This window comes from Phyllostomus hastatus, unplaced genomic scaffold (genome assembly GCF_019186645.2).
Source record: "Phyllostomus hastatus isolate PE091 unplaced genomic scaffold, TTU_PhHast_1.1 phas_scaffold_78, whole genome shotgun sequence".
Taxonomy (NCBI): domain Eukaryota; kingdom Metazoa; phylum Chordata; class Mammalia; order Chiroptera; family Phyllostomidae; genus Phyllostomus; species Phyllostomus hastatus.
This window is the reverse complement of record NW_025334041.1, coordinates 87,247,931-87,272,177: the sequence shown is the minus strand read 5'-3', so window position 1 is coordinate 87,272,177 and position 24,247 is coordinate 87,247,931. Positions and strand designations below refer to the sequence as shown.

Here is a 24,247-nt window from a genome sequence, read left to right as displayed (position 1 = left end):
TCAGGGCTTGGCTCTGTGACTTATAGGTGGGGGAGGTGGGGACAGGGAAACAGTGGGAACAAGCCCAGGGCCAGCTGAGGATTGTATGGGAAGGCTCCTGAGGAGGTGCAGACCCAGGCTGGGTGATGGGGCGGGGGGAGGTCAGGAGCCACCTGGGAGGGGGCCCAGAGGGAAGGGGAGAGGAAAGGACCAAGACATGTGAAGGCAGGAAACTGGAAAACAAGGATGAGTTGAAACTGCAGAAGGAACTCCTTTTACAGAGTGGTTGCTGAGCGCTTACTAAGGGCCGCAGTGCAAGGAGCTGGAGGTAAGGGATTTTGGTTGATTCTCATACTGTTTATATCAAGGGGACTAGAAGAAAGGTGCTGGGGGGTGGTCATTCTGGCCTGCCTGGGGGCCAAGAGTGGCTACATAAGAAGGAAAGGTTTGTGCCCAGTGGAAAGGTGCCTGGCATCCACACTGTGCCCAGCACCAGCCCTGGGACTCTGCTCCTTCCTAAAGCCCCCACAGTCCCTCAGGCCAGGCTTGGCTGCCTCGTGATAGCTCTGGCTCCTCCTTTTAAGGCAGCTGCAGAGTTCCTGAAAAAGTGAAGCCTGGCCTCTTCTCTGGGGCCTCTAAGCATCTTCCACCCATGCAGGGAGAAGCTGATGGCCTCCCAGGGCAGGGTGACCATGCAGTTGGGTGGGGTCTGTGGTTGTGGGCAGCCCAGCCCAAGTTCCAGCCCCAACTTGGCCCCAGCATAATCCTGTGACTTCTAGACAGTCACTTCCTTTATCCACCCCGTCGCTGGGTCAGTTGGACGTTTGTGGAGCGTATTCTCCGGCAGAGCCTTGGTGTCCTTAGCTGTAAAATGTCAAGAACAGCATTGCTCGCCGGACTGGGGTAAGGAGACTGGAGAGACCAGGTGAGAAGCTCACCCAGACTCTTCTCTCACCCTCCCCAGTGTCAGAGGTGCTGGGCCTCCCCAGGAGGGTGGAGGAGGGAAAGGGGTGGGGGAAGGGTCTGTTCCCTGCGCAATACTTCTGGGTCGGGGGGGCTTCTGGTCTCCGGGGAATTTCTTTGCTGAGAGCCCCACTAGCCACAGCCCCCATCCGGGTGGGCGGAAATCCTTGATTCTCAGGACATACACAAATCCCTCCTGGGAGCTGTTTGTTGTTTTTAGCTGGTCTGGGGTCTCAGCTCCTGCCCAGCCCAGAGATCATTAACACTCCAGGAATGTGGCTTCCACCGCTGGCCCCCAGGGCCTCCCTCCTCCCACTCAAGCCACTGTTAGAAGGAGAGTCAGGATGCGAGGGGATGAGGGCGGTGATGAGTGACCCCTTCCCAAGGCTCTGGGGAGCCCAGCCTCAGTTTCAGGATGCAGCTTCCCTTGGTCTCCCAGAGCTGCTGCGGCTCCTGCCATCTCACCCATCCCCGCTTCACTCGTGAGCCCACAAAACAGGTACCCATCAGCCATGCCCCACAGGGCCTAACCCCCTGCATGCCCATGCTTCCCTGCCGTACCAGGTGTCTCTCAGGGCAGTGGCCAGGGAACGTTCCTTCTCCATGCCCCACGCCCAGGTGAGGCAGCTGCTGGCAGCCTTGTCTAAGATCAGAGTCTAGCTCTTCCCCCACAAGGACACCCCCGCAGCCTGAGCAAGAATCTGGGCCTCCGCACCCCCCACCAACCCCGGTTCCCTAGGCCATGTGGAGGGACAGAGAAAAGGAGAGAACAAAAAGAGGAAAGAGAAGGTGGACAAAAGGGCAAACAGGCCGACGACCCCCTTGAAGACCCCATGCAAATCCAGTGAGGAAGTGGGGGAAGGGGGCTGTCCACCCGCACCCACTTGAGCTGGTTCTCCTCTTCACAGGTAAGCCTGGCAGCAGGGCCCTCGCTGGAGTTGAGCTGCCAGAAGCTCAGTTGTTAGAGAATGGGGCAAGATGCTGAAGGCGAAAGTGGGCCAGCTGCTGCAGGGCCATGGACAGCTGGGAGCCATCAGAGGCTTTTCCTGGGAAGAGGTTCATCTGCTTACAGAGTAGAGTGTAGCGTGGACTCTAGTAAGACTCTGGGAGACCAGGGAGGAGGCCACTGTGGCAGTCAAGGTGAGGAACTTGGGGTCTGGACCAGGCGGTGGGGTGGGCATGGAGAGGAGTGAAGATGTCAGGGCTGCTCGGTTCTTGGTGACTGATTGTGGGGAAGGTGACAGAAAGGAGTCAAAGATGGCCCCAAGTCCCTGGCTTGGGCAGCTGAGCACATAGAGAGTGGTGCCATTTCTTGGTGCTAAGGAACAGAGGAGGAAGAATAAATTTGCAGAGAAGGCAATGCGTTCTATTTTACAATAGAGGTTCCTGTAAGAAAACCAAGTTGAGCCCTGGAGGTGTGGCTCAGTGGGTTGAGTGCCAACCTGCAAACTAAAGGGCCACTGGTTCAATTCCCAGTCAGGGCACATGCCTGGGTTGCAGGCCAGGTCCCCAGCTGGGGGTGTACAAAAGGCAACCAACATACATGTTTTTCTTCCTCTCTTTCTCCCTCTTTCCCTCTCTCTAAAAATAAATAAATAAATAAATAAAATCTTTTAAAAAGAGAAAGAAAAAATAAGTTGAGAGGTCAGGAGACAATGAGTGTGCTTATCTGGAACTCAGGAGGCAGGTCCAGGTTGGATATGCAGAGTGGCGTGTTATCCATGTATTGCGAGCACCTGGAGCTAAAGGACCAGCGACAACCACCAGGGTAGCATGTGGGGTGAAAAGAGGAACTGATGCCATCTCGAGGAGTCCCCATCTCCAGGGCCTGGGCAGAGAGACGGGAGGCTACTAAGAAGCATTATGGGCTGAACCGTGTCCCCTCAAATTCAGATGTTGAAGTCTCAATCCCCTGCACCTCAGAAGATGACTGTATTCGGAGGTCGGGTCTTGAAAGAGGTGATTAGGGTAGAATGAAGTCATCAGGGCGGGTCCTGACCCAGTGTGGCTGGTGTCCTCATGAGAAGAAGAAATTTGGACCCAAACGTGCATGGAGGAAGAATACCACGTAAACATCAAGACAGATATCTGCAGGCTAAGGGGAGAGGCCTCAGAGAAAACCAGCCATCTGGCACTTTGATCTTGGACTTCTAGCCTCCAGAACCATGAGAAAATGTCTATTGTTTAAGACAGTCCTCAGTGCTTGTCAGGGCAAACTGATACAAGAGGCAAGAGGAGGATGAAGAGTGTGGTATCTCAGAGGATAAGAGGTGAGCATCCTTTAAGTAAGAGAGGTTGTCCACATATTTAGTAGGTGCTGAGAGGTGAAGACAGGGTGTGCCCCTCGGAAGGACCTGCAGAGAATGGTCTCAGTGGAGTGGAGTGAGGGCAAAAGCCAGATCTGTGTGGATCAAGAAGTTAGCAGGACTCCCATTGACTGCCAGGGTAGCTAATCTTTAAAGAAATTAAAGGGTTGGGCAGAAAGACATGACAATGGCTGCAGTGTGACAGAGGACTCAGGGAGGGCTTTAGGCGGGAGATTCTTGGGCCTACTAAAACTCCAATGGGTCAGAGTGGAAGAGACTGCAAAGACAGAAAAGAAAAAGGGACAACCACCCAAGAGTGAGGTTCCCAGGGGTGCAAGGAGAATCCTCTTTGGGTAGTAGCAGGAGGCAGGTGGACAGGAGGAGTTGGATGCCAGCAGTGTGGGTTGGAGGGTGGGAAGCTGAGTGGTGCAAGGCTAGCTTTCCTGGGCCCTCCAGATCAGCTCTGCACCTTTTTCCACCAGCTGTCCATCCCAGGAGGCTGACTCGAATGGACTTGATGTCCACCCCCCACCCTTGGGAGTCACCGGGAGGAAACCAGAGGTTTGGAGGAGAGTGAGACTGGGGCCTTTATTCCCACTGGTCCCCCCTGTGGTCTGTGGGTCTGCTGTTCCTGAAGGCCACCACTCTCTCTGGGACCCTCTCTGTCCAGCTGTCCTCTCAGGTTCTGGTAACCGCTGCTGCCCCTTGCCTCTTCAGTTCTAAGGGCTGTATGGGCTCCCCATTGTTGCTAACCTCAGGGTGCTGCAACATCTCTCGTTGGCTTCTCGAAATTGTCCATTGTTCCTTCATTCAACCCCCTTCAAAGTGCCCCATCCGAAGGGACCATCTCTTCCTGCCAACCCCCTGACTGCTGTACTGGTGTTCTCTTCCAGTGCCCTTATTTTCTCTCTAAAGAAGGAAGGTGCTGAGGGGAAGGGAGAGAAGAGGCATGGGGAGAAGGATGGCCGTTTGAGACATCCCCCAAGGAGAACAGGAGTGGACCCTTGAACAGCGCTGAGGCCTCGGCTGAGGCTGGGACCTCGGCCCTCCAGGGCTGCCATCCAGAAAGCTCTCCCAATGTCCTCACAGACTCAGTTGCCAGGGCAGGCAGGGAAACAGGTTCAGACAAGTCCCGGATTTTGCCAGGTTGGTACAACTAAGGGACAGTGGGACAAGAGGATGTTGGCAAGGTAACAGAGGAGCCTGTGGCCAGGAGGGGTCAGGGAGGCCAAAGCACAGATGCAGAGGAAAACTGAGCAACTGAGCAAGAACACGGGGGCTGATAAGAAAGGACGTCTGATGTATGATTTGGGAGCAGCCGCAATTCTGGGGTCTAGTGAGGCCTGTGGGCATTGACGAGGAGAGTAGGGAATGAGAGGCTGAGGTGCTGATTGGATTGTCCATGGAGACCCCCAGGTTAGGGGACAGGAAGGCCATAAGTGGGTAGCCACAGTCTGTGATAAATGAGGGGGTATGACTGCAACACGCAGCTAGCCGCTGCCCACATATACAGCCGCATGCCCACACACACCCACAGCCACACTCATGCACACACGCCCACAGCCCTCCCAGACCAGACACTCCCAGACACCCTCACATGCACTCACCCTCACACACACCCCAGACAGCAGATGGGGCGCTCGGATAATTGGTTAAACCTGTTCTGACGTCTGGCTCCACATTGGCAGTGCCTGTCTGACAGGAAAGCTGGCTGGGTCCGCTCCACTCAGCCTGCTGGCCTCCCTCCCCTCCCCCTGCACGGCTGCCCTGGAGCAGGGGCTCTGGGAGAGGCCTGTGGGTCCAGCCTGCCTCCCTTTTGGCCAGAACCCAGTTCACGAGGCCGTGGTTGCACAGAGCCCCACGGGAAGGAATCATAGCACTCATGAGGAGGACTTGGTGTAAACTGAGTGCAGAGATGCTCCGAGCATGAGCCGTGCTGCTGTGGAGGCCGGAGGGACTAGTCTCGGGAAGTTCTGAGGACAAGAGGATGTGTAAAGATCATTCCCTGAACATGAGACACAGGGTTAGTCCATGCGAGTTAAGAACAGTTCCCCGTATTCCTTCCTCTTCAGCCACATGCAACTTGGGTTCCCACAGGTACTTATCACACCACAGTCCATTGGACTCGCAGGGCCCCGGGCGCCAGTGTTGGGGCTGTGACCCAGCAGACTGCTTCAGGAAAGGCCTGACCCAGCCCCTCCTGTCCACCTGTGCTCAGCCCTGCAGACCCTAATCTCCTGGGGGAGGAGTGGTCGGGGGAAGGAGAGGAGCATCATTCCTAGGCTTCTTCTCCCCTTCCCGGCTGCATCTGTGTCTCTTTTAGAGAGACTTTGGTTTGTTCCCTGGAGAGGGCCCAAAAACTCCCAAATTAGCAAACCTGGCAAGCCCGCAGCTCAGAAAATAGTTCATCCTGATTCCATGTTTTTCAGGCTCACAGAAGCCTTTATTAATGAAGTCACAACACCAATATTTACCGTCTGTGGGGAGAGGCACAACATGGGGGATGGATGGGAGTGCTTGGGGACTCCCGCCCCACCCCCAGCAGGCCTGGCCTAGGAAGATTGGCAGGTTTCCTTGGATCCTTTCCAGCTCTTTATCTGGATGACAGGGGGTGCTCTGCTGTGATCTCCCTGCACCCTCCCCCCACCCAGTGAGAGAAAATCCTGAGAGGAATGGCTCACCCATTCCTCTGGCCCTACTTGAGCCAAAAGGATACCCCCCCTTTCTCAGCCTCTCCAACCTGTGCACATATGCTCCCCCGAGGTCACCCCCCTGCCTGACAGTGAAGGAGTCCACCTGAGGTTTAACCTGGGCTTAGGATGTGAGGGACGCATTTTCCTGGTCGATGGGGAGAGTGGCTTTGGGATAGGACAAAGCCCTTTGCTTCCTCTGGGGAGGACTCAGAGAGGCACAGGAATAAGCTATCAGAGGTACCCAGATGAAGGCAGAGAGGGCTGGGGCAGTCAGAGGGCAATGACCAGAAGATCGAGGTGCAGACAAAGCCAGATGAGAGGCATTTGAGTTTGGCCACAAGGGGGTAGCAGTAACTGACTGTCATCAGCATCAGGAGAGAGTGGGGGGCCATGTGGGAAGTGAACAAGCAGAAACAGGTCTGGATTTCATAAGGGAAAGGTTGTTAGGAATACAGGTTTTACTTTATTAGGATGAAGGAAACCTTGGTGTGTGACACGCAGGTAAGACACGTGGGGGAAGTGAAGGGCAGGTGAACTAAAGAGCGTGCTGCGGCCTGCTTTGGAGCCCTTTCCGGGCTGGAGGCCCTGAGTCCTCGGGCACTGGTCGCAGGCTCACACTCACGCCCTGTCTCTGCAGCTTTAGTTTGCACAGGGGGCTCTCTGGGGACTGGTGAGCATCCTGGCGGGGGCCTGGGACTGTCAGCCTCTGTGAAGGGTGTCCCCTCCACCAGCACCCAGTACTCCCCTTTTCCTCTGGCTCCTCCTCAACTGGAGAAGCCACCAGAGTCTCTCAGCACAGGGAAGTGCACACACTCTCTCTCCCCTGGCCCACCCAGGCCTGATTCTCATGGCTCAACATGTTTGCAAAGACCTGGTCATAGCCTTCCTCATATACAGGGTGGCTCTTCCCTGTCTAGCCTCGGCCTCTCTTGTGGAGGTGGGTCAGAGGCCAGGTCGATGAACAACAAAGGAAAGGAGTGAGTAAACTGAATCTCCAAGGCTACACCCCAGGTCCCAGGTCCTGAACAAGTTTGCTCTGCCAGTCCCCACTGGCCCCCAGAACACGAACCCACCACCCCAGGCTCACGGGCTCTGGGGTGGAGCTGGATGCCCATGTCATTAAGAGACTTTTATTGTTCCCACTGGGAAGGGAAACACAAGGAATCACTAAAAACTACAGTGGGTGCCTGGAAAATAAATTAAAACAGAAATGCATCAAAACAAAAAGAAAAGAGAAATGGAGAATGGCTGGGAGGCAGCAATGGCTGTCGGCCTGCCCAGGCAGGCAGGCAGTTCTCCAAGGAGAAGGTCGAGCAGTCCTAGGCCTCAGCCAGGCCATTTCTTGTCCCTCTGTCGGTGGTAGCCCCAGGCTCCATGCCCTATGGGGCTGTGGCGGGAGGCCTCCCGCAGCCCGGCCGGAGAGTGGCCAGAGTCCAGCTGGGCCCATCCGGGGGCCTGGCCAGCAGCGAGCAGCACTCTGCCCTCACGGGTTGGTGGCTGCCCACCCTAGTCATTGGAGGTGACATCGATGTCCTCCCCATTGGCCTGTTTGGTGGCGATGCGCCACCGGTTGATGTGGTGGGAGCCCTTCTTCTTCTGCTCGGATTCGGGCCCCTCTTCCTCCAGCTTCTGCCGCTTGTACTTTGTCCTCCGGTTCTGGAACCACACCTTCACCTGGGCCAGGGAGGGAGGGGCACAGGTGAGAAATACCCACAGCAGCCATGGGGGTAGGGGCGGGGCCTCAGCACTCAGGCTGGGCTGGGAGCCAGTTGGAGAAACTAAGGCCGGGGTCCTTTCCTCTGGCCCGCTGCCACTTTGAGTTTGGAGGTCTTTGGGTCTGGAGAGGACACAGCGGGCTAGAAAGGGGCAGTTTTCCTGTCCCTCAACAGAGGAAAAGGAGGGGGCATGGAGCTGCTGAGCATCGTGTAGCCCCCGCACAGCAGAGGGGCAGACCCAGGCTCTGCAGCCTGGCTGACCTGGGCCTCCACCGGTTTCTAGAGAAAAGATAATCACTCCTCCACAGGGTTGATGGGAACATAAATGAGAGAACATATGAAGCCGTCACATGCTCCCTCTGTCTGTTCCTCCTGACCATGCAGTTTACTTGGCCTTGCAGAGTCAGGCCAGACCGGACCACCCTGTGTCAGAGCAGGGGCCTGGGTGCTGATCCTCTGCTACATTCCTTCCACTCTCTGTGCTTAAATCCCTCACGATGGGAGAAACGCTTCCTGGGGGTCTGGCGGCTCCAGGACACCTCCTGAGCTTTCGCCCCCGAGGGTCTCTGGGGAAGGGGATGCAGAATGGGCAGGGTTACAAAACAGGGACGGTGTCCTGGAGATGACAGTGCATTTAAAAGCAAGCAGTGTCAAAGGCAGCAGGGCGGTCCACGGTGCCCATGCAGATGGTGAACGGTAAGTTGCATGTGTGGACTGATGGCAAGCACCTTGGTTTTGGCAGCAGCAGTGACCGCTGGAAGGAGATTTTTGATTCCTGGTCAGGGCCAGGGGCAGTCCTCAGAGAGCCTACCCAGTCCAGCCCCTACTCCCTGAGAAAGAGAAGGCAAAGGCCTTTGCCGTGATGCTAGGCAACGGCAGCCAAAAGCAGGCCTGGCAGCCAGGCCCAGGGAGACGTTTCCTGCCCAGGAGGCCCCACCTTCACGATTCCCAGACACTCCCCTCTATCCCTTCCGTGGAAGCCACCCGACCCAGCGCTCCCCTTAACCACTGTCCCCCACCAGGGTTTCCACAGCACTGTCTGTCCTGCCCCTCGATTTTATAGCACCGGGACGAGGGTGGGGACAACTGGCGATCTGTGCTGCGCTATAAGCAGCCAGCCAGGGACAGGAAGAGATGAGGGGCCTGGCCTCAGGCAAAATGATGAGGGGAGGGTCTTCTTCCCTCATTTCCAGGGCAGGGTTCAAACCCCTTGCTGTGTGTGTCTCACCTCGGGCAGATGAGGAGGATGGCAGAAGCTCTAGGCAAAGGGCTTCTGGAGTCCATGCTCACCTTTCCTTGGACACAGGACTAGTCAGACCCTTGGGTGGTTCTCAGTAGAACCACTGGCAGCCAGCCTGGCCCCTGCCCCACCCCCACCCTGGAGCCTGCTGTGACTGTGCCATCCAGTAGGTGAGTGAGCTTGCCCTGCCTCTTGTGCAAGGCGTATACACGAGTCACGCCTGGATACTGGTCTGGGGTGGCATTCCTAAGAGCCCCAGGGGCTGGCTGAGGGTTACATATGGCCAACCTGATAACGGGGTGATCTGGGGCAGCCCTGGGCAGTACCAAGGACAGAGGGCCCCTTTCTGCACCTTCTCCCTCCCACACACTCCCATGTCTTTTTCCAGGAAGGAGACGTCTATAGAGGGATGGACCAAGTCTGCTACCCTTGCCTAGAGTCACTGACCCAGAGAAGGAAAGTTTCATTGGTGGAACTTCAGGCACAGGGGCACCTTCCTGGCACACCCAAATCAAAGGTGATTCTGAATATTTCCTCTATGAAAACGACTTGTGTCAAGGAGGCAGCTGTCTAGAAACAGGGCCTTAAGCCCCCTCCCCAGGCAGCCTGGCTATCTTCTGGAGAACAGCCTTGGGCTGAGTGTCCAGATGCTGTTTACAAAGACTGTACCAACAGGGAGATGCTTATGACTTAGTAACAGTAGTGAAAATGGCAGGATGCACAGTTTGGGCACAGTGCGATCACAGTCATGGAAAAACAAAAGTTCGGCATGGGAAAAAAGACTAGAAGGAAATGTACCCAAAGCACGGGTGACTTTTCTTTCTTTTTTCCACTTTTCTGAATTTTCTGTAATGCATTTCTAATAAGAATTGACAGTTATTTTTTCCTTGGAAGTGAAAAAAAACTGGGATCTGAGGGTAGTCAGAAATAAGAGTGACACCCATGGCCTCACCAACCCAGCTGGGCAACTCTGGGGTACCCAGAGCTCCTTCCCTAGGGACAGAGAACCTAGAAAGGAACCAGGCCACATAGTGTGGCTTCCAGCTCTGTGGGAGCCAGCCGTAGGAGGCTGTGCCTCTTCCATGCCTTTCCCGCCCCAACACCCACACACCTCTCTCTAAGCCTCGAAGGCACAGCTTGGTTGTTGGCTGGGCAGCCCTCACCCATCTCTGACCCTTGGGGTTTGGGGAAAGGTTCCTTATGGTCTCCCATGTTTGTACCTCATTGAACGTCCCTCAGTTTTTCAGACAAGCCAGACCCCTTCCAAGAGTCTCTGCTTTTGCCGGAGTTACCCCACCTAAAATACTCCTACTCAGTCTTCAGAACCCTGCTCCCATTGCCCGTCTGTACTTCCTTAGTACTTTTCTTTCTCAGTAACAGTGACCCCAGCAGCACACTCATTTATTTGCTGAACTTGTCTCCTCACTGGTCTGTGGGAACCTGGAGAACCAAAGCAGTGAGCTAGTATGCTTTGGAGTCCTAGTGGACATGTTCCAGGTCTGTTCAGCCAGCTGGACAGAGAGATGAGGTGACCCAGCCCTATGCTCTGTGCCAGACCTGGAAAAAAGGAGGAAAGCAATGGCAGAGGGATTGAGATCTAATTAAAAAAAGGGGTCTGGAAAGTGCTAATGGCTGAAGAGAGGGTCTTTTGGAGTGTTCAGTGGACACTTCTACAAGATGGTCAATTAAAAAAAAATTTTATTGTGTTTTTTTCCATTACCATTTAATCTCCAAGGTGGTCAATTCTTAATTCTCCATGTTGTGGACTGTATTAACCACTTGTAGGGGGAAGCTAAGGGAAGGAGACTCATTGTTGAGGGGCACAAAGGTCAGCTTGAGTCAGGCGGGATGAAGAAGGTGAAACTGCTGTGGATGGATGGATGGATGGATGGATGGATGGATGAATTGATCACTTAGTGCATTAGTGTATTGATCAATTTATGCATTAATGAATAAAGGCATGCATGTATTACTGCATGAGTGAATGGGCAAAGAAACTTACAAACAAGCGAACTACAGCTCTAGCCAATATTTCAGATTTAACTTTTCAATAATCTGCTGTTTGAATGAACCAGGTCTGAATCCCTTCTTTTCCACCACTACCCAACCTTAGCTCACTCCAGATGGAAGGGTCTGTGGCTCCTGGCCCCTGCATGCTTTCAGGTGAGTACATGTCCTCTGTTCAAGGAGTTCAAATACCCCTGTTAAAGGGTATTTGAGTTTTGTAATTCTGATACAAAAAGTTCCTCCAATGCCCCATGTCTCTCTTCTGTTTCAGTTTAACCCTGTGTTCTAGTCTGTCATCATTAGACACGGAGAAAGTCCTCTATCTGACAGAGGCTTGGAGACAACAATCCCGTCACCCCTCAGCCTGCTCTCCTCCCTGCCCTCTCACCCTGTGGGACATCCACAGCATGAGGGATCCACTTCCTATCATTTGACTCAGTGAACTGCTCCCACTCTCCAGGCCAAGCCCAATGCCGTTCTAAGCTCAACAGCTCAACTCTCACCCCACCAAACTGAGGTCACCTCTGACCCGAGGTCAACCATGGCCCTATCTCTTCCTAAGCCTTCTCGTCTCCTCTCTTAGCCCATCAGGGAGGCTTGCCCTCGCTCTCAAGTGAATTGCCCATGCCCATCACCCTGACCTCCCTTAGCCTACACCTCTGACTTCAAAGGGACTCCAGTAGCTCATCCTGTGCATGTCCCACAAGTGTGCACACTTTGTTCTTAGGTTCCTCCACTAAGTAAGGAATCTCCAAGGCCAAAGACCCCATTTCTGCACCTTTTCCCCTCTCAGCTCAGCACAGCTTAGAGCCAGGGGAGGTCAAGAAACACCTTCAGAACTGTTCAGAGCAGGAAGGGCAGCTGGAAACATGGATTGATCGATCCGCCTGGAGCAACTGAATGCTTTTTCTCACTCCCCCTGAAACGAAAGTGCTCCCCCTGAAACACACATGCACAGAACCATACAAGCTGCACTCCATGCTATCTGATGGCTTGCCGGCATCTGATGTGTACATGTGATATCACTTGACCTTTGGGCATCAATAACACTAAGCCTATATGTGCCCCACATTGTGGGCACACATACCCATTACACACACACCCACGCACACACACTCACTTGCCCACGTGGCTCTGATCTGACCTAGCCACCAGGACTGAATTTAGCTGGGCATCATCCAGACCAGACTCCAGGGCTGTACCACGGAAGTCAAGAGCAAGTGATCAGAGCCAGTAGGGAGCAGAGCCTGGGGGCCCCTCCCTGCACCCCCTGGATAAAGCCACTGTCCTACCAGTACAAACACCATACTCCCAACCACACGTACAGCCCTGCCCCAACAAAGAAGCTCAGGGTGCCCACCTCCCGACACTCCATGTTAAAGCTTTGGGTGTACAGAGACCCCTGAACTCAGGATTAAGATCCACACTGATCTGCCTAATCTTCCCAGAAGCTTTATCCATGGATAAAACTAGATCATCTAGATCAACAATCTAGAAAACAGAGGGATAGGGAGAAGTGACAGCAGATAGTAAGGGAAATAACTGATAAAATGAACATACAGGTATGTGTACAAATCAAGAGAAGTTTGGCCATTCACTCATTACATATTTATGGAGCATCGACTCCTTGCTGGTCACTGCACTGTGCCCGGGGTACAGCAAGACACAGGAAATCTGGGTTCCTGCCTCCCATAGAGGAGCTGCTCAGGCCGGCTGTTCATCAGAATCACCCAGAGAGTGGTTTTAAAAACTTTTCCTGGATCGCATCCTGAAACCTCTAAGAATCTCCTGAGTGAAGTCTCGGAATCCGTATTTTAAGATTTCTTTGTGAGACGGATACAGCCTGTCTACAGAGTGACATTTGGACATGGCAGTAAAGTCCTGTGCATATTTGGATACGTGAGCTCTGAGAACTTAGGGGACAGATTACACAGAAACACGGAGAAGTAGAATATAGATGAGCCAGCAACTCAGGGCTGAAAAGAACCCTGGAGTTAACTTCATTCTAACCTATAGGTAAAGCAAATGAGGCTCAGAAAGAAGACAAAGCAGGAACTGATGAGATGACAGATAACCATTAGCAGAGGCAGAAATATATTGTACTATCTGTCGGTTGCTAGACAGATCTATAGAGATGGAAGTTTAACATGGATAGTGGATACACAGAAGACAAAACAAAATAGATGATAAACAGATAACCAACAGTTGGGTAAATAGGAATTATTGTTAGGAAGATTGTAATTAAGAGGAAGTATAAGTTAACCAGCTTTGGGAGGTAGTTTAATGAGAACAGACATAAGTACATGGCTAGATATACAACAGGCTATCTGTGAGGGACAGATTCGAGAGCTCCAAGAGACAAATATAGATATTGACAGTAGAAATAAATGGGAGGGGGCTGATGGGAATGACTGACGCTTGACAAGTAGCTGGTAGCTGGAAATGACAGGTAGGCTCGCCTGGTAAATCCTGAAGGATGGATAGGGAATTAATGATATCACCTGGGTCCAAATGCTAAGTCAGGAGAGGGACAGAAAGACAGCTCTGGTGATAAAGGAGTGGGCATAGCAGAAGAACACTGGATAAGTAAGACTTGGATTTGAAGCCCAGATTTGGATTTTGTGAAAATACTAAACTGATATATTACCTCAAATAAAGGGAAGAGAAGGACTGGGGATTAGAATTAATATTACTTGGGTTAATATTAAAAGTGCTTTTAATCTTTAAACAACTTATTTTCTGGAAGAGGAAACCAGAGTGCAGAGAGGTTGAGAATCTCACCCAAGGGTCGTGCAGCCAGCAGGGAGGCAGGTGGCCAAACCACGTCTGCCTGCCTGGGGCGCTCTGCCCAGCCTCTGCAGCTCAGGGTCCTCACCGGGAAAGACAGCCTCTAGAAGGAGGTTTCTCAGGCTCAAAACCTCCTGTCATTCTATTACTATTAGTTTGTTACCTGTGCTAAAACCAGCTCACCTATGTAGATGAAACAAGATGAGACATGAGTTTTGATAGTGAAACTGTTCTAATATGTTTGTTTTAAAACTATAAGTTTGAAACATTTTACAATAAAAATGAAAGAAATAATTATGTTTACTAACTGGCATTGTTAGGAACAAATATTGACAGGCATCTAGGTTCAATTATAGAAAGCTAATTTAGTCTCACTGTGCTAAAAAAATGGAAAGTTTAAAACGATATTATTTCAACGAGTGTTAATCTGTGGGTGGTGGGATTATAAACCCTTTTGTTTTTTTACACTTATGCAATTAAAATTTAATAACTACCACTTTTAAAATGAAGTTAACTGTAAACACCATTCCTAACTCGACACCTTGTTTTAGACAAGTTTAAAATGCTGTTCACCAGGAGGGAAAGGGGGATTTTGTTTATTAACATGTTTTTTAAACATCTTTCTTAAAATATTTTTATATTTAACTCTTTTGTTTTGCAAGCCTTATCTCTATGGTTAGAAGAACCCAGCTAGCAAATCTACAAAAACACAGGTCCTTTAGTGGAGACGGGAACAACGCACTGATTAAATGGGGCATCAGACAGATAGTAGATAATAGATACCAAAATGCAACTCGAGAACCAGCCCTTGAGGGTCCGCTGCCCCAGGGAGCTGGGGACACGGTTAGGGTTTGGACTGCCCCACTAAGCCTCCTTTCTACCCTCATGGCTTCCTGGGAGATCCCGGGCTTCCCCTCTACACGTTCCCACCACCACCCGGCCCGGCCCAGCGCCTTCCCTCCGTCCGTGAATAAGGTGGAGGGTGAGGGAGGGTAGGAGAGACGAGGAGTATACAGGAAAGGGGAGCCGTGGTGAAACGCTAGGCCAGCTTGAAGACCTCTCTCATTTGCAAATCTGGGAGCGGACAAGAACCGAAGAGAGCAAGGTCTTCCGAAGCCCATCCAGACGCTGAAACCCGCCGCTAGGGCAGCAGCGGGCCCCTCCAGCAAGTCATACTGGGGTGGGCCAAAAGCTTAGGCGGTGATTCCAGGCAGCATTTACTTATGGGAAAGTCTTTTCTTACAATAAGCCCAAATCTGCTTCCTTATAACGCCTATCTACTTCTTGAATTTTTAAAAAGTTATCAATTACGACAATACGTGGTAATTGTAATTTCACCCACTTCAAACCCCTCCATCCCCGGAGTTCATTCTCTCCCAACTCGACAGCCCTCTGGTGAGTGAGGCAGCCCTGAATACCCCGAACGGACTTGCCCGCGTTCCTAGGCGCCGTAGACGCCCTCGCGTTTCCAGAGCCGTCTCCACGGCTCCCTGCCAGCCGGCCGGCGCGGAGATCAGGGCGTTCCTCCATCCTCCGACCCCAAGCAAGGCCGGCCGCTCCCTAGCTTTCCCCCTCCGTTTTCCAATGTTTCCAACGTGAGGACACGTGGGCTTTGTCCCCCTACCGCACCCGTTGGTGGAGAGTCGAGGCCTCTGCCAGCTCTGCCCACGAACGGCAACAAAGCCATGCAGGGAAGCCTGAGCACCCCACGAACCCCCGAGCGCCCCGGGAGAGTGGCGGGTGAAGGGCGTCAGTGAGCAGCGCTGAGATGGCTTCAGTGTCCACTGGCGCGGCCCCGGAGGGGCAGAGGTCCCGCCGCCTCCTGATAACCTGGCACCTCCTGTGGGCTTTGGGAGCGGACTCCGGGCAAGGTTTGATCCCACCTCCCGGTGCGTCCTCAGGGCTTGCTTAAGTCCCGCGGCCTCTGCGAGGCTAACCTCCGTTGGAGGCCCGGGGCTCTAAAGACAGGCTCTGCCGGGGCGCCGCCGGGGTGGCTTTCGGAGCTGGGCCGGAGAGGGCTCCGGGGAAGGCCGGCGCGGGAGGACTCGGGCGCTCCAGTCCCCGCCCGCCCCCACGCTGGCGGGGTGATTGTTACCTGCGTCTCCGAGAGGCTGAGGCTGCCGGCCAGCTGCTTCCGCTCGGCGCCCACCACGTAGTGGTTCTTCTCAAAGGCGCGCTCCAGTCGCAGCAGCTGCGAGGGAGAGAAGGCCGTGCGGATCCTCTTGGGCTTGCGCGCGAAGGGGCCGTGCAGAAGCAGCCCGTCCTGGGGCACGTCGCTCGCTGCCGCCGCGCCGCCGACGGCAACACCGCAAGTACAGACAGAGAGAAGTGGCGCGGTGAGCCGCAGCCCCGGGCGTCTCGCGTCTGCACGCGATACTGACTTGAGAGCTCCGCTACCCTCTCCAGACCTTGACCCCCGCCCCCGTCTTTCTCCCCTCTCCCTTTTGCCTCCCCTTCCTTAAGTCCACTCTTCTCCCCAACACCTGCCCACACTCCCACAGCTACCGGGTTGGGAGCCTCCCCGAGCTGCTATTGGGCCAGGGGGCGGCCCGGGGGCGCCAGTCAGCCCAAATCCACAGTGCCTGGAGCAACCCAAGGGGCCAAGGCACGAGCAAAGTCCCTTAGCCCTTTTTTTCTGCTTGTCCAATCCTATCTCCCTCCAGGTGGGCCGAGAGTAGGGAAAGGGCTGGGTGTCAGAAAGGTGACACGGGGGAACAGTAAAACTGCTAGACATCCCCAGCCAAACACAGATTCAGGAACTAGAAGATACTCGAGGAACTCCCCGCTCACCCCTGCTTAACCCAGCTTTGCTCAGGCTGCTAGCCCTTTGAAAATGCCTACCGACAGGCCCAGGCTCTGCCTTGCAAGTCGTAAAAAGAGGCCAGCGGCTGGCTCAATGGCCAGGCAGCACCTGCAGGTCTAAGGTCAGGTTCTTCTTCTGCCCTGCCCCACCCCCTCCTCTTTCCCCTCGGGTAAAAGCCTCTCCCCACAGGAGACTCTCACTGCTCTCTGGTGGGAAAAGATCTTGCTTTATCCCTGAGTAGTCCCATGCTAAAGAAACATTTTTATAAATATCTTGATAGCTTTCTCTCTAACATATTAGTATGTAAATATAGATATATTGGTTTCTGCATGGGTGTGTGTAAATATACGCTTCAGCCTCCCTACTGCCCTTTTCTCCCATCTACCAGGTAGGATTTTCAAAGAGTGTGACTATCCCCTGGTACACACTGCCCACCATGGAGACTCAGCTCCTCATGCAGGAGAAGGGGTTGACATTGGCCTGGGTGAGACTGGGGTGGTGGGGTCAGAAACTACAAAAGCCAAACAACCTTCCACCCATAGCCCCGGTTTCCATGAATCCCGCCCTGCCCCCTGGCCCTCTCTGGCTTGAGTGCATATGCTAACAGGCTCTAAGAGGCCCTGAAATCACCCACAAATGCTCATGCGGTGGAACAGAGCAGTCTCCCAACCCAACAATAATGCAGAGCCCTAGAAGGAATGTTTGACAAAGTTAGAGACTGTCAAGACTGACTGATCCAATGAATTTCTTCAGAAATGGCCATTGGTTTGACTTGATTTGACTCGTTGTTTTGTTCTTAAGAAAAATGTTTGGGTCATTCAGTTGAGATCTCCCATCTCTGGAAATATGTCTAAATGCAGCAGGGCACATTCTTGAGATGCTGTTGCTCAGACTCTCCAGGTTCATGTCCCTCTGCTGGTGGAAACTGCCTGACAATACTTTCTCCAAGTCCCAGGGCTGCAGACGCCAACAGAGGCAAACTTTATTGCTGAGATTCTCTGTAGAGCAGGGTTGCCTAGGAATGAGGGGCTAGTGCCTGGGCGGGGAGACAAAGTCCCCTGACTGGGAGAAGTTACAGTTTCCAGTCACCTTATCCATTTCAAGTGGCTGGATCTGTGTTGCCACAAAAGGGAGGGGATCACATCACAGGAAGGTGGAGGGGAGACACTCTGCCCATTGGGCCCTCCAGGATGGGGCAGGCCATGAACCCTCAGGCTCCACTGAAGAAACAGAAGTTTAACTTGTGGTAGGGGAGGGGACAGATAATCAGAGAGGTGGTCTGACAGAAAGGGATGCAAGGGAAAGAAAAGAGGAGCCTGACCCAAGTATAAATAAAAAGTATAAAATCTGAAGTGTGGGCGAGAGAAAGGTGAGAGAGGTGAATGGGAAGCAGATACTTCTTGGTGATATTAAAATAAATTGCTTCAAAAACCAACAATGCCCTGAGCCCAGGTGAAGTCCAACAGTGGTTTCTGCTGGAAGAGGGAGAGCCTAGCGCAGCCCAGCCCTCGGACGGTTTGGCTCCAGCAACTGGACTGGCAGAAGGGAGGTGGCAGCAGCGAGAACCTGTGGGTGTGAGTGGGTTGCAGAGGTGAAGGGCAGTAAGGAGCCGAGGAAGCAGGGCTGCAGTCTGCCTCAGTGTGTGTGACTCGATGGCTGTTTTACAATTTTGTGGTTTGTGTCCATCTCTTGTGTGGTGGAGTTTGCTGTGTTTGTCTCTACAAACCCACAGTGAAGGACGGAAGCGACAGGTGATTCTGTCATTCTGACATACACATGTCCGTCTGCCTCCAGTCTGGGTATTTTAGGGGCAAGCTAGGTTGTCCTGGGCCTGCCTCACTAAAAGAATGCCCTCAGTTCACTGTCATGCCCTGTCGGGTAGGATAGCAGTCTGTGTTCGTACACACACACACAGACATAGAGGGCCTTCTGGTCCAGCCACAAAGAAGCAGGGGTCAGGAAAATTATTCAAGATACAGACAAGTGATAACAAAAGAACCAGGTCTCTTCCCTGTCAGATAGAGGATATTTAGTGCAAAACTAACCATCCTGAGAAACTGATCAATATCTATATGTTTCTGTAAGGACCCATGTACCCCTCTTCACTCTGACCTGTAGCGTGGGGGCCTCAACCACCCCAACCGTGGCTTCAGTTTCTCTTAACTGGATCACGAGGGCAGAACAAGCCCGGGGCTGGGGTGCGGCCTGGCCTGTTTGGATCCAGTAATTCTGGGCTGTGAGGAGTGAGCTGTCAGTTTCAGACAAGCACAGGTGGGAAAGTAGAAAGGGACCTGGCTGAGCCTTCCCTGGAGCTAAAAATTGAACCAACCCCACCAAACCCCATTTTTCTCCAGCCTCTCTCTGCGGGCAACTTCAAGGCACTAGCTAGCAACTAGCAATAGAGACTCCCAAGAACAAGGCTCCTGGAGGTGGGAACTAGGGACTTGAAGGGCCCAGGGCTAGAGCTGCAGTCCCTTGGGCAGAGGCCATGGCAAGCTGGCGGGGCGGATGGGCCTGGGGCTACCAAAGCGAGAGGCTGGCCAGGCAGCGGAGATAGCCTCATTTCCCCCTCCTCCTGCAGGAACAAAGGCTCCCTTTGAAGCACCGGCCCATTACCAATGCCCGTCCCAGAAGACTGGGTCTTCCGAGGCCCCTTTCCGAGTGCTCCCTGGCTTGGAAAGTTCCTGATGTCCGGGAAATGGCACCGAGTCCAGCCAACACCTGGTCTCCACCGACACCTCCCCTTCAGGCCTCAAAAGCAGACCCCTGCTTCAGGATCCCCCCACCCAGTTCTGACCATCCAGCTCTGGCTTTTCCTCTTCCACCGCCTTGCCCAGCGAAGAATCCTCTTCCCTGCTCACAGGGACTGTGCTGCCAGAGAGCTCAGGGTATGGAGCGCAGACATGTTCCTTTTCGTTCACGTAGGGTTTCATTTCTAGTATTAAAACAGGGCTGAAATGAGCATCGCAAGAGACCCGGTTCTCTAGAAAACGCGGCGCGGGAAGAAGTGGGCTGGCTCAGCTCGCAGTCCCGAGCCGCGTGGGGACCTCAGGGCGCGCGCCGCCGGGGTGTGCAGCGGTCTGCCACTGCGCTGACCCGCCAGAAACCGAAATGTCTCAGGGTTCTAATGTCCTTCAGTGCCCAATGCATTTCCAAGTTCAAAAATGCGGCCACACTTGGCTCCATCTCCGCATCCAGACACGGTTCTTGAGAGAGAAATCCAACCGTTTTGCAACTCCACAACGTGCCCGCCGGGACTGCGAGCTCAGGAAGCGGCGGCAATTTCTGAAAGCGTGTTGCTGAGGATTTGTCGGGCCTCGTCTGGCTGGGGATGCTTAGAACCGTAGCTGGACCTCTCCCGGCCCTCGGAGCCCCAGTCCGGGAGCGCGAGAAGGCCCGGGTCGAGAAAGGCGGCTGGGAGGGAATGGGGCGCGGGTCGGAAGCCGGGGCTCCGCAGGAGAGGCCTTCTCGGGCTCAGCGGAGACCTCGGGGCCGGGGACTGCCGCTGCCCTCTTGTCCACGCCGCGTCCCTCCGCAAGTCCTTCCACCGGCCTGGTGCGGAGGTTCACAAACAGCTGCGACTCCCACATCGGTCCGCGGGCACTGGGTTTCAAGACTCAGGCCGGAAACCGAGTCCATGGAGGACCCAGGCGGTTTGCACAATTCTGAACAAAATTTAATTTTATGAGTAAACATTGTTTTTAATTTACAGGTTCCTCGCCCCAATCGCCTGACATCGCAGGCTTCCTTCCACCCCGGATGATGTGGACACATCTTTGAAATCCCCGAGGGAGACGTGTGGCCACAAAAATTCTTGCTCAAGTAATTATATTCTCTCGTTTTGTGGGATCCAATGGGCCCGTGTCTGCCAGCCGGACGTGGCTGAGAAAACCGTGCGACACTTCGGGACCTGCGGCAGCGGCTGCCTCTGAAACAAACAGCTGGAGCCAATGTTTCCAGAGATCGTTTTTTTTTAAGAGATTATCTGTTATCTAGACAATTGTAGCAAACATCCAGTTTACTTTGATGCGTAGATGGGTTTACCTTCAGCTTAGTTCCAGGAGCCGAAGCTCAAGCCACGTCCTTTTCGTTTGTTCCTCTAAAGGTCGGGCTACCTAGCTCTGATTCCCGGACCCTCTCAAGGCTGAGGTCCGGTCTACACTAACAAAACAGAGCCGGAAACTAAAAAAGCGATTCCTGCACAAATTATGGCTAGTTAAGAAAGAAAGAAAGGAAGAAAGAAAGAAAGAAAGAAAGAAAGAAAGAAAGAAACTCCAACAAATTCAAGGAAGAAAGCGAACTCCAACAAATGCAACTCTCCTTCGGGAAAGTCAGATAATTTAAACAAGTCCGTGTGTGTGTGCCTGCGTGTGTGCGTGTGAGGCCAGTGAGCAAAACCATTGTCGGTAGCGGACAAGGGGGCTCGAACCACCTACGACCTTAAAAGCTTTTTGCCCCCGCCCCCTACCTAGGAGGACCGCAGTGGGTCCCGCAGCAGCCGGGTGGGCTTCCACAGTAGGCAAACGGCGGAGGAAGCTGGTTTGCTCTTGCAAACCTCCTCACCCTGGGTCCGAGAGCCGCGTGTGACTTGGAGAAGTCAGGCCAACGTTGCTGAGAAACATCTCAAGACAACGCAGAACGCCACACTGAACATTAACTGTCCAGTTTTCCCTGCCCGCTGCCCCTTCTTCCCTCTGACTCGAGGCACCAGGTGGACTTTGCCCTGCTCGGACGCTCCAGCTAGTGGGGGGATCCCTAAGAGTCGGTGATGGACATGCAAGCGAGTGAAGTCTGGCCCCAGGTCCAGACAGGGCGGCGGGCACTGCGCTCTTCGGGCTGAGACTGGCTCGACCGGGAGAGATTAAGGCAGGCCGCCGGGAAGACCGGGAGAGGCTCCAAGGATGCTCCCGGGTTGGCATCGTAACTGGGAAAGCCTGGAGGTCCCAACCTGACTCTCTGGGAGGGAGCCCAACGCAGCTGAAGCGCAGTGGATCCGGTGCTGCTCTTCCGGGCTTGGGAATCGGCCTCTGAGGACCCGCAGCCTTCTCACAACTTCCGAACAGCCCCTCGCGCCCCAGAGCCTCCCTCGGGCCACCGCAGCAAGGGCGCCGGCCGACTGCCTAGGCAGGCACAGCGTGGGCACTCACCCTGGAAGCGGTGGCCGAAGAAGCGGTTCCGCAGGACCCAGGGGTAGAAGTGCAGAGGGTCCCGGTGCTGGGCGCCGAAGAAGGAGTGCGGGGGTTGCAGCGGGGAGGCACCCAGCTGGTGCGCAGGATGCACGGTCAGCGCGGGATGGTTCATGGCCTCTGGGAACACGAGCTCGGGCCCGCCGTAGAGCGAGCGGCCGGCGCCCGCGGCGGCAGCGGGGAAACCGCTCACGAATGCCGCCTCAGCCGCGCCGGGGTGAGGGTAATTGAGTGCGGTGGGCCGGAGAGGCTCCTCCGAGGCGGCCGCAGCCAAGGGATGGGAGCCCGCACCCCCGCCGCCAGTGCCCCCGCTGCTGCCGCCGTCCTTGGCCACCAAGGACTCGATGGTAAAGCCGCGCTTGGCTGTAGGCTGGAACATGGTCGCGGGCGCCAGAGCCGAGAGAGGCAGCCGGGTTCTGGGGAGCGCTCCGCGTCTTGGCGCCGCCGCCGCCGTGCGGGGTGTACACCCAGCCAGGCACATGCACGCACACCAGTACCCCTCACCTCCCCCGCCCGCCCGCGCTCAGCCCCTGCGGGTGAGCCAGGCGAGGAACGGCGAGGGGTGTGCTAGCCAGCGAACCCGGAGTCCGGCCACAGCGCACAGCTAGGCGCGCGGGCCTCTGTGGCTGAGCGGGCAGCTCCCGGAGCGTGCACTGGAGCGGGCTCCGAGCACTGCTTCGAGCTGCCTCTACGGCCTGTGGGCTAAGCTCGGCCTCCTCCCTCCGGAGTCCAGCCGGGATGGACCCCCACCCCGGGTCCTCCAGCAGTGCCCAGCCTAGCCTGGGCAGCAGCACGGTGAGACGCAAGTTAGCCGGCACCTGCCCCAAGCTCACCCATTGGCCGCTGCTCACCTGCTCCAAGGTGGGGGGCGGGGTGGGGCGGGGCGAGGGACCCCAGTTTGGGGGGCGGGTAAAGAAGCCAGCAGTCAGAGGCAAAAACCGGACTGGAGCCTAAACGGGGCGTAGGCCTCCCCCCGCCTCCCCATCCCCTCGCTACTGGCTTCTCCAGTCTCCGCCCTTTAGCTAAGTCTAGCGGCCGCCTCAACTGTCTTAATCCACACGAGATCCGAAGAAGGTGCTCCGGGGCCAGGGGCTTGGGAGAAGCTTCAACCCCACTCCTCAGCGCATAACTCACTGGAGCCATCTCTAATTTGTCCCAGGATGTTGTTTCAGTTCTTAGGCAACTTGGAAATGAGAGGAGAGTGGGTGTTCAAGGTCCCACAGATAGGTTCTCCCAAGAACCAGCTCCCTACTCCTCCGGTGTCCGGGACCCTCCTGCTCACCCACTGTCCGTCTCCTGGGCCGTGAAGTTTAGCGTTTTCTGGATGTCATGGGGGAGCAGCTCCAGAAAGGGGACGCTTAATTCCTTTCACGAGGAGTCAGGCCCGGGAGGTGGGAGAGGAGCCGCCAGAGCGGTCGCCCTGCAGCCCTCCAGCCTCAGTGCCTGGGACTCGGAAGCACCTTTGCCTGCTAGTCACAGCCACCGCGGCAGACGGGCTGCGGGCCGCAGAGCAGGGCTCAGAGCCGGGCGATCCTCTTCCCTCGCCTCCTCTGCTGGGCCTTTTCTGGTCGTGTGGGTCAAGTGCAGGCGGCCCGAATCAGGCCGGGGCCTCAAGGACATTCTTAGATTAGAGCTGGCCTAGCAGTCGACTCCGTCTGCAAACAGACGCACCGGCAGTCCCAGGCACGCAGCGAACGTCTGGCCTCCCCTGACCATCATCTTCCCCCGCGACCGCAGAGCAGGCGACGACCCTGCTCTGGTCAGTTCCCATTTTGTGCAATAATTCCCCAGAGGAGAGAGGGCAGTTGGCAAGGAGAACCAGTACTCTGCAAACTTCTCCACCCGAGGCTTCTGGGCTACAGGACAACACTGCACTGAGGCCTAGGAGGGCGCTAGGCCATGGTGGGGAAACTGAGACCCGGACCCTGCCAGCACAGCGAGAGATGCGGATCACAGCGCGTTCCACTCGGAGCCGCTCGGCTGCAGCCCGAGTGCGCAGATTCCGGCTGGGCCTCCAGGCGCCCCGAGGCCAGGAGGTCCGCGTTCGTCTGCAGGGACTCCAGGCCGGGTCTTGGGAGTGGCCCAGAGGAGCGCGGGGAGCCTCGTCCGGGAGAGCGCTCCGGGCGCCCTGTCGCCACAAAGCGGGTTAAAGTCTATTTTCCACTCCACTGCCCCGAAAAGCCCCCGCGCGCCGACGCCGTCCGGGCCCCGTCCGGCGAGGTGGGGAGGGAGCAGCGGCAGAGGGGGAGGTGAGGCCACCGCACCCCGCAACCCTTCGCTCCCTGGGAAGCCCCGCGTGGCGCACCGCGGAGGTGCCCAGAAACGCCTGCGGAAGGAATCGTCGCGGAATCCGCGGCAAGCGCACTGTGACTCTTTTGCTGGTTTCTCGGGGTCGTTCTTGCCCTTTGTGCTGGCCTTTCCCTCCCTCACAGTTCTGTCTCCGGCTCCGGCTCTCTGTCTCTCTGTCTCTCTGTCTCTGTCTCTGTCTCTGTCTCTCTGTCTCTGTCTCTCTGTCTCTCTGTCTCTCTCTCTCTCTCTGTCTCTCTCTCTGTCTCTCTCTGTCTCTCT

The 24,247-nt window shown here is 55.0% G+C and overlaps 1 protein-coding gene across 2 annotated transcripts; it reads right to left on the bottom strand.

Moving 5' to 3' along the window:
- Positions 1–7,055: 7,055 nt before the first annotated feature.
- Positions 7,056–22,496, bottom strand: EMX1 (empty spiracles homeobox 1). 2 transcript variants are annotated; one of them, XM_045826958.1, is made up of 3 exons: positions 21,641–22,496; positions 15,786–15,970; positions 7,056–7,615 (listed from the first exon to the last, which is right to left on the bottom strand). In XM_045826958.1, the coding sequence occupies exons 1-3, from the start codon at positions 22,158–22,160 to the stop codon at positions 7,448–7,450; spliced, it is 873 nt and encodes a 290-aa protein (XP_045682914.1). In that variant the 5' UTR covers positions 22,161–22,496; the 3' UTR covers positions 7,056–7,447. The 2 variants fall into 2 exon arrangements, with proteins under 2 accessions (XP_045682914.1, XP_045682915.1); XM_045826959.1 differs by lacking the exons at positions 7,056–7,615; positions 15,786–15,970 and adding an exon at positions 19,478–20,158.
- Between the last annotated feature and the right edge of the window lie 1,751 nt (positions 22,497–24,247).

What these genes read in the sequence shown, in the direction of transcription:
- EMX1 (XM_045826958.1), bottom strand. Translation starts at nt 22,160, where the DNA reads ATGTGCCTGGCTGGGTGTACACCCCGCACGGCGGCGGCGGCGCCAAGA. An exon ending in CTTCGGCCACCGCTTCCAGG is followed by an intron (nt 15,971 to 21,640) that starts GTGAGTGCCCAC and finishes GCGCGGCGGCAG; the next exon opens with CGAGCGACGTGCCCCAGGAC. An exon ending in TCAGCCTCTCGGAGACGCAG is followed by an intron (nt 7,616 to 15,785) that starts GTAACAATCACC and finishes TCCCTGGCCCAG; the next exon opens with GTGAAGGTGTGGTTCCAGAA.